This window comes from Fringilla coelebs, assembly GCF_963513975.1.
Source record: "Fringilla coelebs genome assembly, chromosome: 5".
NCBI classification, from domain to species: Eukaryota; Metazoa; Chordata; class Aves; order Passeriformes; family Fringillidae; genus Fringilla; species Fringilla coelebs.
The window spans coordinates 506,823-521,190 of record NC_140033.1 but is presented as its reverse complement, the minus strand read 5'-3'; the positions used below and the strand labels follow the sequence as shown (position 1 = coordinate 521,190).

General features: G+C 63.4%; 1 protein-coding gene across 3 annotated transcripts in view; it reads left to right on the top strand.

The window, feature by feature from the left end:
- The window catches only part of SBF1 (SET binding factor 1), a 64,990-nt gene that overhangs the window by 30,333 nt on the left and 20,289 nt on the right, over positions 1–14,368 (top strand). For all 3 annotated transcript variants that reach the window (XM_084205974.1, XM_084205973.1, XM_084205972.1), the window contains exons 3-12: positions 3,171–3,308; positions 3,789–3,920; positions 5,458–5,568; positions 8,969–9,074; positions 9,515–9,647; positions 11,011–11,119; positions 11,539–11,652; positions 12,826–12,903; positions 13,357–13,470; positions 14,188–14,316. In XM_084205974.1, the coding sequence (XP_084062100.1) occupies positions 3,171–3,308; positions 3,789–3,920; positions 5,458–5,568; positions 8,969–9,074; positions 9,515–9,647; positions 11,011–11,119; positions 11,539–11,652; positions 12,826–12,903; positions 13,357–13,470; positions 14,188–14,316 (1,164 nt within the window). The remainder of the gene's footprint in view (positions 1–3,170; positions 3,309–3,788; positions 3,921–5,457; positions 5,569–8,968; positions 9,075–9,514; positions 9,648–11,010; positions 11,120–11,538; positions 11,653–12,825; positions 12,904–13,356; positions 13,471–14,187; positions 14,317–14,368) is intronic.

Genomic DNA, 14,368 nt, shown 5'->3' with positions numbered 1-14,368 from the left:
ACCACACTCCCCCCTGGATGGGATCAGCTGGAAGAATAAGTGACCAGGGGCATGGATTGGGACATCATGGGTGGGATCCTTGCAAAATGGATCCTTGGGAAAGGCTGTGGAGTACCTGGGGAAGAACTGGTGAAGGAGGAGAGTGGAGCTGGGGGGTGTGGGCTGTGCTCCAGGGAGCAGGGACAGGAGGAGAGGGAACAGCCTCAGGCTGAGCCAGGGCAGCCTCAGGATGGATATTGGGGAAATTCTTCCTGGAAAGGGCTGTGCAGCCCTGGCACAGGTGCCCAGGGCAGTGGTGGAGTCCCCATCCCTGTTGGGATTTCAGAGCTGTGTGGATGTGGCACTTGGGGACAGGGTCAGTGGTGGCCGTGGCAGTGCTGAGAATGGTTGGGCTTGGCTGGCTCAGGGGGTCTTTCCACCCCAAGCAATTCCATGGTCCTGCTCTGTCCACGGGGATCTGTGTTTGTGCTTCCCTTCACCTGTGGCACCTCAGGGTGGCCGAGCATCAGGTGCCACCATCGGTCTGGTGGGACTGACTCCAGAGTCCTGGCCCTGCCAGCCGTGCCCATTGCCATGGTTTTCCTTCCTGGAGGATCTGGGTGAGGTGGGGCAGTGGGTGTGGCATCACAGGGCTCCTGCAGGATGAATGATCCAGGTGGGATCGAGTGAGCTCACACTGGGCTGGGAGTGACTCTGGCATTTCTGTGTGCTCCCGCGGAGTCACCTGATCCAGGTGTCACCTGCTGGTGTTTGAGGTGACTCATCCTCTCAGCAGGTGCTGTTTTAGGGAGCTGACTCTGTATCCCAAGTGGCTTGGTGGAATTCTGGGGCCTCCCACCCCTCCTGTCTCTCAGGGGAGGGTGACACCATGGTCCTAGAGTGCATCCCTGTCTGGGAATGCTGGGTGGGAGCCAGGCAAAGGGAGAAGGGTTTAAAACTAAAAGAAGGGAGATTCAGGTGGGATATTGGGAGGAAATTCCTGGCTGGAAGGGTGGGTGGGCCCTGGGCTGGAATTGCCAGAGCAGCTGGGGCTGCCCCTGGATCCCTGGGCCAGACTGGACAGTGGGGCTGGAGCAGCCTGGGACAGTGGGAGGTGTCCCTGCCATGGCAGGGTGACACTAGGGGGGCTCTGAGGTCCCTTCCCATCCTACCATTCCAGGGTTCCCTGATTCCATGATCCTGACCCAGCAGCTCCTCATTCCCGCAGTGCCAGGCGATCTCTGTGTGGGGCTGGGAGCAGGGAGGGGCAATTCCCACCTTGGGACAGTGACACCGCTACAGTGACACCGTGTGCTCATCCCGGTGTTCTGCTGAGCCAAACCTTCCCCTGCACTCCCATGGGAGCCGGCAGGAGGCCCCGGGGTGGAGAAGCCCCGGGTGTTGCTTTCCAAGGACACAGAATGTGGGAAGCAGCTCCTGGGGTGCTTTCTCCTCCTGTCCCTCCTGCTGCCACCCCAAGGATCCAGCCAAAGCCCAGCTCCTGTCCCGTGGGCTCTTCCCAGGGAGGACAGGAGGATCTGTGGATGCTGTGAGCACGGGGAGTGGTGAGCAGCTGGGAGACTCAGGTGGGATCCACCTTAGGCTCCTGAGGGAGCTGGGGCAGGATTCCTGAGCTCGCCAAGCCCTGGTGCCATGGTTTTCCTCCTCCCGGGGTTTGCAGAATTCCTGTGTCCTCAGCGTGTCTCCAGCCCCGGGAGGAGCTGGGCTGGAAGGAGCCGGGCTGTTCCGCACCCAGGGAATTTTCCACAGCTCCTCAGCAGCCAATTCCAGCCCTGAGGAAATCAAGAAAATCCCCTGAGACTCGGGAAGCCGGGGGAGTCTGGAATTACCCCGGCCCGGGGAGGGGCTTTGGGAAGTGCTAGGGGCTGGTGCAGTGAGATGGCACAGCCGGGTCCGTGTTTGTGCTAGGGGAGTGGTGCCACCTCCTGGAGCCACTCCAGAGCCCGTGTCCCACGTGTCCCCTTTCCTTCTGGGCTCCGTGTGGTGCTGGCATGGGGTGTCTGGCCCACCGTGGGCTGGGGGCAGTGCAGGGTTTGGGGTTTGTGTGCCATGGGGGCAGTGCAGAGTTTGGGGTCTGTGTGCCATGGGGGCAGTGCAGAGTTTGGGGTCTGTGTGCCATGGGGGCAGTGCAGGGTTTGGGGTCTGTGTGCCATGGGGGCAGTGCAGGGTTTGGGGTCTCTGTGCCATGGGGGCAGTGCAGAGTCTGGGGTCTGTGTGCCATGGGGGCAGTGCAGAGCCTGGGGTCTGTGTGCCATGGAGGCAGTGCAGAGCCTGGGGTCTGTGTGCCATGGGGCAGTGCAGAGTCTGGGGTCTGTGTGCCATGGAGGCAGTGCAGAGCCTGGGGTCTGTGTGCCATGGGAACAGTGCAGAGTCTGGGGTCTGTGTGCTATGGGGGCAGTGCAGAGCCTGGGGTCTGTGTGCCATGGGGACAGTGCAGAGTTTGGGGTCTGTGTGCCATGGGGCAGTGCAGAGTCTGGGGTCTGTGTGCCATGGGGACAGTGCAGAGTTTGGGGTTTGTGTGCCATGGGGGCAGCGCAGAGCCTGGGGTCTGTGTGCCATGGGGGCAGTGCAGAGTTTGGGGTCTGTGTGCCATGGGGGCAGTGCAGAGTCTGGGGTCTGTGTGCCATGGGGGCAGTGCAGAGTTTGGGGTTTGTGTGCCATGGGGGCAGCGCAGAGCCTGGGGTCTGTGTGCCATGGGGGCAGTGCAGAGTTTGGGGTCTGTGTGCCATGGGGGCAGTGCATAGCCTGAAGTCTGTGTGCCATGGGGCAGTGCAGAGGTTGGGGTCTCTGTGCCATGGGGTCAGCGCAGAGTCTGGGGTCTCTGTGCCGTGGGGGAACCTTCCCCAGGAGCTGGGGGGCTCCTGCCTGGCCAGGCTGTCCCATCACGACCCCTCCCTGTCTGGGGCTCTCCAGGAGGCTCCTGCTGTCCCCGCAGACAGGAGGGGATATTGCTGGCTCTGCTTCCCCGAAGGGGGATTTGGGAATTCCAGGAGCCGGCCCAGCGGGGTGGGGAGTTCCAGGAGCCCGGGGGCTCTGCCCGGTGCTCTCCCTGCTCCCGGCCATGGGGCTGGGAGCAGGCTCAGTGGGCGATGTGGGCCGGGGCTCAGGGCTGCATCACAGGGTGCAGGGGAGGGCTGGCAGCCCCTGAGCCCACCCTGCTCCTCCCGCAGTTCTGCCAGCCCAGCGGGTGGCAGCTCTTCCCTGAGAGGAACCCCCCCACCTTCTTCGTGGCCGTGCTCACCGACATCAACTCGGAGCGGCACTACTGCGCCTGCTTCACCTTCTGGGAGGCCGTGGAGAGCCCGCAGGTACTGGGACATGGGGACACACACGGGGACACGGGGACAGGGGAAGCACCCAGCTGCCTTTGGCGTTGGTCAGGGGTTCCTGCCTTCCCTGTGCCACAGGAATCCATGGGTGCGTGGGAAGGGTGGTCAGCGGCACTGACAAGGAGGCACCCAGCTGCTTTTGGCAGGGGGTTTCTGCCTTCCTTGTGCCACAGGAACCTGTGGGTGGATGGATGGGAAGGGTGGCCAGCAATGCTGGTGGAGAAGCATTCAGTTGGATTTAGCTCTGGCCAGTAGTTCCTGCCTTCTTTGTGCCAGAGGAATCCATGGGTGGATGGATGGGAAGGCTGGTCAGCAGTGCTGATGGAAAAGCTGCTTTTGGCTCTGGCCAGGGGTTCCTGCCTTCCCTGTGCCACAGGGATCCAGACTCTGGCACTGGAAGTTGGGGACAGGGCAGAGCATCCCTGAACCCCCAGCCCGGGCTGGTTTGTGTCTCCCCAGCCCCAGAGCCATGCCAGGAACGGTGAGGGTGAGGAGGAGGAGGAGGCCTCGTCCCTCGTGCAGCCTGCCCAGCTGTTCGCTCCCAAGAGCCTGGTGCTGGTGTCGCGGCTGGACCACGCCGAGGTGTTCCGGGTGAGTCAGGAGCCAGGATGCTGCTCAGGGGAGAGGGCAGCTGTGCTGGGGAAGGCTTCCTGCCTGTGGGAGTGGGAACACGCTGGCACAGCCCCTGGGAGCCTGGCTCCATCCTGCCTTGGCACCCTGGAGCTGTGGGGCCGCAGCTGCTGCTGATCCTGGATGGCTGCGGGACACGGAGCAGCTGCCGGCCCCAGTCCTGGGAACCCCTGAGGAACAGCCTGTTCCTGGGAGCACTGGCTGTGCCAGTCTGCTGGCTCCAGAGGTGCTGCATTGTGTGCCTGGGGAGGCCTTGGGAGGACTGGGTATGGATTGTATCCATGGGGATGGGCTGGGAGCACCCAGCCTGGAGAAGGGAAGGCTCCAGCGAGAGCTCAGAGCCCCTGGCAGGGCCTGCAGGGGCTCCAGGAGAGCTGCAGAGGGACTGGGGACAAGGCCTGCAGGGACAGCACCCAGGGAATGGCTCCCACTGCCAGAGGGCAGGCATGGATGGGATCTTGGCAATGAGGAATTCCTGCCTGGGCTGGGATTGCCAGAGCAGCTGGGGCTGCCCCTGCATCCCTGGCAGTGCCCAAGGCCAGGCTGGACACTGGGGCTGGAGCAGCCTGGGGCAGTGGGAGGTGTCCCTGCCTTGTGTAGAGTGGGACTTCTCTGAAATACAGGATCTGCTTTCCTAAGCCTGGGACAGCAGAGTGGGGTCCTGCCAGGCACCAGCTGGCGCAGCTCCAGGGGACAGGGTCCCCTCACTTGTTCCCACAGACAGAGGTGTCCTGCCAGCTGCTCCCCTGGGACAGAAACAGTTCCCAGCTCCTCATTCCAGTGCCCAGGAATCTGAGCTTCATCTTCCCTCATTATTCCAGCAGGCAGTGGTTTATCCTGCTCTTCCCTCATTATTCCATTGTGTCAGAGTCTGCCTGGCCTTGCTCTCCAAATCCCGGTATTTGTGTTTTTCCTTTTCCTTGATGGTTGGAAAACAGCACCCCGAGGGTGCCTGGAACACAAATTCCTCAAATCCCTCGTTCCCAGCTTGTCCTGGGGGTTGCCCTGTGCTGCTGCCCCCAGAGCTGGGACTGCTGTTGCTTCCCAGTTGGAATAGGGTGTTTTGATGGGAAGGAACCCATAGTGACCAGCCAGGGCTGACCAGAGTCCATGTGTGCTGTCAAGAGCATCACCCAAATTTTGGGCATTTCAGCCAGCCCTCTCTGGGGAAGGCTCTCCTGCCATGCCTTCCTTGGGGTTTGTGTGGGATGGGGGTGCAGGGAGGCTGCAGCAGCCCAGCTGCCCTGGTCACCTCTCTCCTGGAGCTTTGAAAGGCCCCTCAGTACTGCTCCCGTGGAGCTCGGGCCTTAGGGACCCGTCTCCTGCTCTGCTGAGGTCAGTGCAGGGATGGGGACGTGCTCCTGGCCGGAATATCCCATCCCTGTGGACGAGGAAGATGTGGAGCTGGCATTGCCAGGGTGTGTTTGTGGCTGGGGACAAGCCCTGGGGTGTCCCCAGCTGCCTGCTCTGCTCATCCCTGCTCTGCTCCCCTCTCCAGAACAGCCTGGGGCTGATCTACACCATCTACGTGGACGGGCTGAGCGTGTCCCTGGAGAACGTCATCGGGAACCTGCTGACCTGCACCATCCCCATCACGGGGGGAGCACAGGTGGGTGTCCTGGGCTCCTGCCGCCCCTCCCTGTCCTCGCTCTGTCCCCTCAGAGCCCAGCCTATCCTGCTCCCTGCTCCCCATGCCGGAGTGGGCCCCGTGGGCAGGGCCTGGCTCCGTGCCCTGCTGCTTTCCCGAGTGCTTCCGAGCACAAATCCCGCTCAGATCCTCAATTAGCCAAGGAGCTCCTGCTGCAGCTTCTGTCCTGGCTCCTGCTGCCTTGGGAGGGAGCACCAGGGGCTCGACGTCGGTGCTGCTCAATTCATGCAAGCGTTCCATGGTCCGTGGGCACTCCTGGGGTCTGGCTCTGCGCTCAGCCCTGTGCGATCCCCCTGTGGAGAGCTGCTCCAGAGCAAGTGGTCACGGGCCATCTGTGAGAGCAGGGCTGGGACAGCTGCGGGGACACGGGCCAGCAGGGCCAGCAGGGCCAGGACAGCAGCCTGGAGCTCTCCTCGGAGCACTGGCCTGGTGCTCTGCCCGTGTCTGTGCCAGGTCCTGTGCCAGGTCCTGTGTCTGTGTCCGTGCCAGGTCCTGTGTCTGTGTCTGCACCGGGTTCTGTGCCTGTGCTGGGGGCCTGAGGAGCAGCAGCTTCTCCTGCAGCTGAGACCACCAACCCCCCTGCTGTCCCCTCAGAGCCATGTTTCCCTCCAGCCTGCCCCACCCCGGGCCAGCTGGGCTCAGCACATGGAGCTGGGAGGCTCATTGGGGGCGGCAGAGAGGGAGAGCCCAGCTGGACCCCCTGGCAGGAGGCTGGGGACAGCAGTCTGTGCCCTGGAGCTCTCGTGCCCTGGTGGCCCCTGGGATGTCCCTGTGGATGTGTGCTTGTGTCCCCATGTGCCTTCCCTCGGCCGAGCTCCCCTTCCCCCAGCAGAGTGCCAGGAATGATCCCACAGCCAGGCTGATCCTGAAGGAGCCTTGGCCAGGCTGGGACAGCACCACTTGGCACTGGGACGGCACCATGGGACATTGGGACAGCACCACGGGGCACTGGGACAGCACCACGGGACATTGGGACAGCACCACGGGGTACTGGGACAGCACCATGGGACATTGGGACAGCACCACGGGGCACTGGGACAGCACTGCAGGGTACTGGGACAGCACCATGGGACATTGGGACAGCAGCACGGGGCACTGGGACAGCAGCACGGGACATTGGGACAGCACCACAGGGCACTGGGACAGCACCACAGGGCACTGGGACAGCAGCACAGGATACTGGGACAGCACCACAAGGCACTGGGATAGCACCATGGGGCACTGGGACAGCAGCACAGGGCACTGGGACAGTAGCACAGGATACTGGGACAGCACTGGGACAGCAGCACAGGCCCCGGTGCCTCCACAGGGGTGTCCTCCCCGTGGTGCCCTGACCCCGAGGGGCTCTCCCTGATCCCATATCACAGCGGGGTTTGGGGCAGGTGCTGCTCCTCGTCCCGGGCTCCCTCTGGCACCCAGAGCCATGCGGGTCCCGGGAGAAGCCGGCGGTGCTGCCGGGGTTTGTGGAGGGGTGGAGCCAGGCCAGGGCTCCGGGGCAGAGCGAGGTGCTGCCCGTGCCCGGGCTGTGCCCGGCACCCGGGTTTGCAGTCCCTTCCCGTGGGATCTGCCCGGATCCGGCTCCTCCCGGCGGGACCAGGAGCGGCTGCCGCAGCAGGACGGCTTCTCCTGCCACCATGGCTCGCTGAGTTTGGCACAGATCCGTGCCCCCAGCTGGGGCAGGACGGCTCTGCGCCGTGGGAACAGGGACTGTGTCACGGGGGGACGCTTTGGTGGTGGCACTTCCCGTGCTTTTCCTGCCCTCCTGCCGTGTCCAGCACTCCTTCCCGGTGGTGCCGTAGGCATTGCTTTCACTCTGTGTCTGTGTCTGTGGGCTCCTCTGCTGTCCCGTTGTCCCTGCTGGTGTCCCTGTCTGTGTCTGTGGGCTCCTCTCCTGTCCCGTTGTCCCTGCTGGTGTCCCTGTCTGTGTCTGTGGGCTCCTCTCCTGTCCCGTTGTCCCTGCTGGTGTCCCTGTCTGTGTCTGTGGGCTCCTCTCCTGTCCCGTTGTCCCTGCTGGTGTCCCTGTCTGTGTCTGTGGGCTCCTCTCCTGTCCCGTTGTCCCTGCCGGTGTCCATGTCCCCACTGTGCCTGTCTGTGTGTCCTAACTGACTGTGCTCTCTGTCTGTCCCACCTCAGCCTGACGCGGAGGACGAAGCTGTGGTACGAACTCCTTTTCTTTCCCATCTTCTTTTCCCCACCTTTTCTCTCCCCACTCTGGTCTGTCCCCTCATTAGCGGCCTCTCTGTTAATTGCTGTGACCCAGCCCCAGGTCCCGGTGGTCTCAGAGCACCCTCGGGTGTGTCCCTGTGTGTCCCACCCGAGGCAGCCAGGGTGTCCCTGGGCTCTGGGAAGGGGCTGAATTCCAGGCACACCTCTCTGGGTGCCCTGCTGGGGTAGTGACAGCCCAGCTCAGGGCTCTGGCTCTGCTCAGCCCTGGGTTTTGGGGCTGTTCTGCCAGGAGGTGGCTGCAGTGGGAAGGAGCCTTTTCCCTGGAGAGGTGTGGAAGGAGGAGGAGAGGGCCCTGGAGACAAACATCTGGAGACAAACAGGCTGAGTGTCCCTGTGTCCCTGGGAACAAGCTCAGGGCTGGGAATATTCAGTGGTACCAGGGAAGAAGCACCCATCCTGTGCCCAGGGTGTCCGTCCCTTCTCCCAGGATATTCTCAGGATATTCTCAGGATATTCCTTCCCCTGGAGAGGCTGTGGAGCTGGGGCTGCTCCTGGGCACAGCCAGGCTGGGACAGGGGAGCTGCTCCCTTGGCTCCCAGGGCCTGGGAGAGGCTTGAATTCCCCTTGAATCCTGGGGAGAGTCCTTGAGTCCTGGGGAGTCTGAATCCTGGGGAGCCCTCTTATCCTGGAGAGCTTTTGAATCCTGGGGAGCCCTCTTATCCTGGGGAGTCTTTGAATCCTGGGGGGCCCTCGTCTCCTGGAGATTTCTCAGATCCTGGGGAGCCCTTGTGTCTCGGAGACTCCTTGAGTTCTGGGGACCCCTCATGTCCTGGAGAGCCCTCTAGTCCTGGGGAGCCCTTGTGTCCTGGAGAGCCATTGTGTCCCATCAGCAGGTGGATCTTGGGGCTGTTGGGACATTGTTGGCACTGGCTGGGGGTGTGGCAGGAGGTGCCCTCCTTCCCCTCAGCCCAGGGACCCAGTCAAGCATCCAGTGGGTGCTCTGGCAGCATCTTCTCTCTTTCCCTTTTCCTTTTCCTCTTTCCCTTTCTCTTTCCCTTTCCCTCTTCCCACAGCAGATGGGGGTTGTGCTGGGGCACGGTGGCCCTGGCCCTGTGCCCGGGGGGTCTGGCTGCCCCTGCCCTGGCCCTGTCCCTCTCTGGGTGGCCCTGGTGACCAGGTGTGTGTTGCCTTGCAGAGGACGATCTCTCTGGGAGCGGGGGACAGGCAGGTGATCCAGACCCCCATCAATGACTCGCTGCCCGTCAGCAGCTGCAGCGTGGCCCTGCTCTTCCGCCAGCTCGGTGAGACTTGTCCCCACCCTGCCCCTGTGGCACCTGTGGTCACCTCCCTGTGGGTCACCTCCCACATGTGGCTCTGAGCTCTGTCCTGGCTGAGCCTCCCTGGCCCTGCTGTGCCATCCCTTTTCCAGGAGGGTGGGACTGCGGCTGGGGTCTGGAGGAGCAGCCCAGGGCTGCCACTGGCCTTGTGTCCCCCAGGAAAGGCCACCCCGTGCCCCCCAGGGAAGGCCACCAGCCCCCAGGAGGGATGGAGCATCTCTGGGAAGAGGGGAGCATACCTGACAGTGACCAGAACCACGAGTGGCTCTCTGGGGGATGCTGAGCTCCTCTCTTGGCAGGATGCAGGGATGGGGAGTGGGCTGCAGCCAGGGTGGGGTCAGGGGTCTCTGAGGGGTGTCGGAGGGACCCCCCTGATTCCTGAGCCCCTGCTGTGCCCTGCCCAGGCATCACCAACGTGCTGTTCCTGTTCTGCGCGGCGCTGACCGAGCACAAGATCCTGTTCCTCTCCAGCAGCTACCAGAGGCTGACGGACGCCTGCCGGGCCCTCCTGGCTCTCATGTTCCCCCTCAAGTACAGGTGAGTGTCCCTGAGCCTCCAGCTGTGCCAGCTGTGCCCCTGTCCCACCCTCGGTACCTCCTGGGGTCTGGGGAATAACTGGGAAATGTTCTGTCCTTCCTGCTGAGCAGGGACAGGACCCGGGGAACGGCTGGAGCTGTGCCGGGGAGGGATAGGATGAATGTCAGGAAAGGATCTTTCCCAAAGGTGCTGGGCACTGCCCAGGCTCCCCAGGGAACGGGCACAGCCCCAGAGCTCCAGGAGTGTTTGGACACTGCTGCCAGGGATGCCCAGGCTGGGATTGTTGGGGTGTCTGTGCAGGGCCAGGAGCTGCATCTGTGATCCCTGTGGGCCCTTCCCACTCAGGAGATTCCATGGTTCTGTGAGCAGGAGTGAGGTGTTCCCAGCAGTGTCTGTGCTGGTGGTGGCCAAGCCCCCATGGTGACTCCTGTGGGATGGCTGGAACCCTGCTCACCCTGGGAGCTGGGAATGTCCCGTGGGGAGTGGGAACAAAGCCCTGGCAGCTCTGTCAGGGCTGGGCTGGGACAGAGGTTCCTGGCCAGCTCCTATCCCGAGGCTGCAGAGGCTGTTGGTGTCCTTTTCACAGAATTATGGAATCCTTGAGCTTGGAAAAGACCTCCAGGGTCAACAAGTCTAAGGTGTTCCTGATCCCTTCCTTGTCCCCAGCCTAGAGCTCCAAGTGCCACCTCCAGGAATTCCTTGGACACCTCCAGGGATGGGCACTCCAAAGCTCCCTGGGCAGCCCCTGCCAGGGCCTGACCCCCTTTTCATGGGGAATTTTTCCTGAAATTCTTTTGGAGTTAGTGGCTCTGCTGGAAACCCTTTCCTTGGTCAGACTTTGATTATAACCCCAAGACCAGACAGGGGTCATGTCATGGAATCATGAAATCCTGGGATAATTTGGATTGGAAGGGACCTCCAGTGCCAGCCCTGCCATGGCAGGGACACCTCCCACTGCCCCAGGCTGCTCCAGCCCCAGTGTCCAGCCTGGCCTGGGACACTGCAGGGATGCAGGGGCAGCCCCAGCTGCTCTGGCAATCCCAGCCCAGGCAGGAATTCCTCATTGCCAAGATCCCATCCATGGCTGCCCTCTGGCAGTGGGAGCCATTCCCTGGGTGCTGTCCCTGCAGGCCTTGTCCCCAGTCCCTCCCAGGGCATTCACAGGGATGGGGCAGCCACAGCCTTTGGGAACCATGTGTGGCCGAGGGGCCCGGGGGGCTGGGGGTGGCAGGGTACTCTGGACACAGCTCCAGAGCTGGGATGGTGTCTGGCTGTGCCAGGACAGGGCTGGGATGTGGGGCAGGGCTGGCATGGCTGCAGTGGGCTGTGTTTGGGCTGGTTTTGAGGCTGTTTCTGGTTGCAGTTTCACCTACGTGCCCATCCTGCCCGCCCAGCTCCTGGAGGTGCTGAGCACCCCCACCCCCTTCATCATCGGCGTCCACTCCATCTTCCAGTCGGAGACCCAGGAGCTGGTGAGAGGCCACGTTCCCTGGCCTGGTGCCAGGGGGCTGGGGACGAGCAGCGTGGGCGTCACAGCTCGGGTGGCAGCTCAGTCTGTCCTCAGGGTGCCCAGGGCTCCGTGTGCTCAGCCCGAGATGCATCCAGTGTCCCACACGAGCCAGGGGGATGGCTGGGTCCCATGGGAATGGCTGGGTCCCTCTCCTGCCAGGTGTCCCCCCTGTCCCCCCAGTGTGGGATCCCAGTGTGTCCTTGGATTTGGGGATGGGATGGGACACAGGCACTGCTGAGCGCTCAGGGAAGATGGGGAGGAGCCAGAGCCCGCTCCCAGCCCTTTCTTGAGCCAGCTCACCTGGATAGCTGCCCATCACCTGTGGGATTGGGATGTGGGATTGGGAGGTGGGGCTGTGTCCCACTGCTGTCCCCCTCCCAGCTGGACGTGGTGATCGCGGACCTGGATGGCGGCACCGTGAACGTCCCGGAGTGCGTGCACATCTCCCTGCTCCCCGAGCCCCTGCTCCAGCAGACACGGGAAGCCCTGTCCATGGTGGGTGCCGCGGCATTCCCATTCCCCACAGCATCCCCGGGGTGCCAGCACCATCCCCTGGCAATGACACGTGTGGCCAGGGAGCTGGGAGTGGAGCTGGGGCTCCTCTGTGAGCAGGATTCCTACCCTGGGGTCCTGCCCACGCCCTTGGGGTCCTGCATGCCCTTGGGGTCCTGCCCACACCCTTGGGGTCCTGCCCACGCCCTTGGGGTCCTGCATGCCCTTGGGGTCCTGCCCACGCCCTTGGGGTCCTGCCCACGCCCTTGGGGTCCTGCCCACACCCTTGGGGTCCTGCCCACACCCTTGGGGTCCTGCCCACGCCCTTGGGGTCCTGCCCACACCCTTGGGGTCCTGCCCACGCCCTTGGGGTCCTGCCCACGCCCTTGGGGTCCTGCATGCCCTTGGGGTCCTGCCCACTCCTTTGGGGTCCTGCCCATCCCCTTGGGGTCCTGCCCACGCCCTTGGGGTCCTGCATGCCCTTGGGGTCCTGCCCACACCCTTGGGGTCCTGCCCACGCCCTTGGGGTCCTGCCCACACCCTTGGGGTCCTGCCCACGCCCTTGGGGTCCTGCCCACGCCCTTGGGGTCCTGCCCACACCCTTGGGGTCCTGCCCACGCCTTTGGCATCTTGTCATGGGGACCATTCCTGATCCAATGGCCTCTGGCCAGCACCCTGGGAATGACACACATTTCCATGGGAGCTGGGAGTGGAGCAGCAGGGGTTCATCTGTGATTCCTGCCCTGGGCTGCTGCTGCCCCTGTCACAGTGGCCGTTCCCAGTCCAGTGCCCTCTGATATCCTGCAGTGCCGGGGGGGTTCCTTTGGCAGAGGTTTCTGGGAATGTGACGCTGGCTCCTGGCCCGGGGCAGGAAGCAGCTGTGGCCTGGCTGCTCCTGTGTTCCTGAGGCGCTGCTGGAGCAGCTCCTGCTCCTTCTGGGGGCAGTGAGGGGTGAAGGTCTCCCTGGCAGAGCAGGAGGGGCTCCCCCTTCCTTGGGATCCCAGTGCCAGCCATGCTTCCCAAGGCAGGGTCAGACCCAATAGAGCATTCCTGATCCCCCATAGTTTGTCTCCAAGCCCCTCAGACCTTTTCCACAGGGGCTGTGGGGTCTCTGGAGAAATGTCCTTGGCTTGTCCAGCCAGGATGGGGCCTGAGCTGAATGTCCTCCCTGGGCAGGTCCTGGACCCAGAGCTGGAGGTGGCTGACCTCGCCTTCCCCCCTTCCACCATTTCCGCCTCTTCCCTCAAGATGCAGGTGAGTTGTGGGAGGCAGAGGGACCCCGGGTGAGGGGCTGTTTCCCAGGGACACCTTGGGGCAGGAGGAAAGGGTCCCTGGGTGAGGGGCTGTTCCCCAGGGCCATCCTGGCTCTCACACACCATTCCAGCCCTGTGTCCATCCGAGGCCAGGCCACTGCTCCAAGCCGTGGCTGGATCCTGCAGTGCTGTGGGTTCCAGATTCACAGCCAGGGTGGAGCAGACAGGGAATGTTTGGGCTTGCAGCATTCCCAGAGCTGGAGAGCTCCCTCTCCTCCCTGTGCAGCTCAGGGGGGCAGGGCAATGAATCCCGTGCCCCTTTTCCCTGGAATCTCAGCCGAATTCCCTGCCCTCACCCTGGGGCTGAGCCCGTGCTGGGGGAAATCCCTGCCCCGGGAGCTGCCCTGTCCACACCCCGAGTCCCTCCAGCCCGGGCCGTGCTTCCCTGTTGCAGGACAAGGAGATCCGGGCCGTGTTCCTGCGCCTGTTTGCTCAGCTGCTGCAGGGCTACCGCTGGTGCCTGCACATCATCCGCATCCACCCCGAGCCCGTCATCCGCTTCCACAAGGTGAGGGCCTCCTCAGGGCTGGGCTGAGCCGGGCTGGGACAGCTGAGTCCAGGAAACAGTCCTGCCTTTCCAGGCAGTGACCTCCCCAGCATCCCTGCCAGCCCACCTGCATCCCGTGTTTGTCCTCGAGCGTGCCGAGGTCTCCCGGGGCAGGAGTGCTTCCCTGCCTGGGTGTTCCTGCAGAGCTCAGCGAGGAGGGAGCCCAGGCCTGCAGCTGGGTGTTTTGGGAGATCTTGGCTCTGCTGAGGGACCAGCTGCAGTCCTCTGGCCCTGAGTCCCTCCGACCTTGTGTCCCTGTGCCCCTCTGGCCTTGTGTCCCTGAATCACTCTGGCCCTGTGTCCCTGAGTCCCTCTGGCTTCGTGTTCCTGTACCTCTGTGTCCCTGAGTCCCTGTGGCTCTATGTCCCTGAGTACCTCTGGCCTTATGTCCCTGTGTCCCTTTGTCCCTGTGTCCCTGTGTTCATGCATCATTGTGCCCTTATGTCCCAGAGTCCTTCTGGCCCTGTGTCCTGCTTCTGCATGCCAAGGTGACACCAGAGCCCTTCCCTTGCCCCTTGTCCTGCTGCCATGGGCCAGAGGCTCTGGTTTCCATGCCAACCCTGTCCCTGCGCCCAGGTGGCGCAGGGCAGGAGGTGGCGCCGTCCCAGTGCCACCCAGCTGCCCATCCATGACCTGGTGTCACCCCTTCTGCTGATGGCACTGCCATTCCCTTGGCAGGCGGCGTTCCTGGGCCAGCGGGGGCTCACGGAGGACGATTTCCTCACCAAGGTGCTGGAGGGGATGGCCTTCGCTGGCTTTGTCACCGAGCGTGGGGCTCCCTACCGCCCCATCGACCTCTTCGACGAGGTGAGCCCTCGGGGCAGCTCCCCTTCCCACATCCTGGGATCTGTGGGGCTGA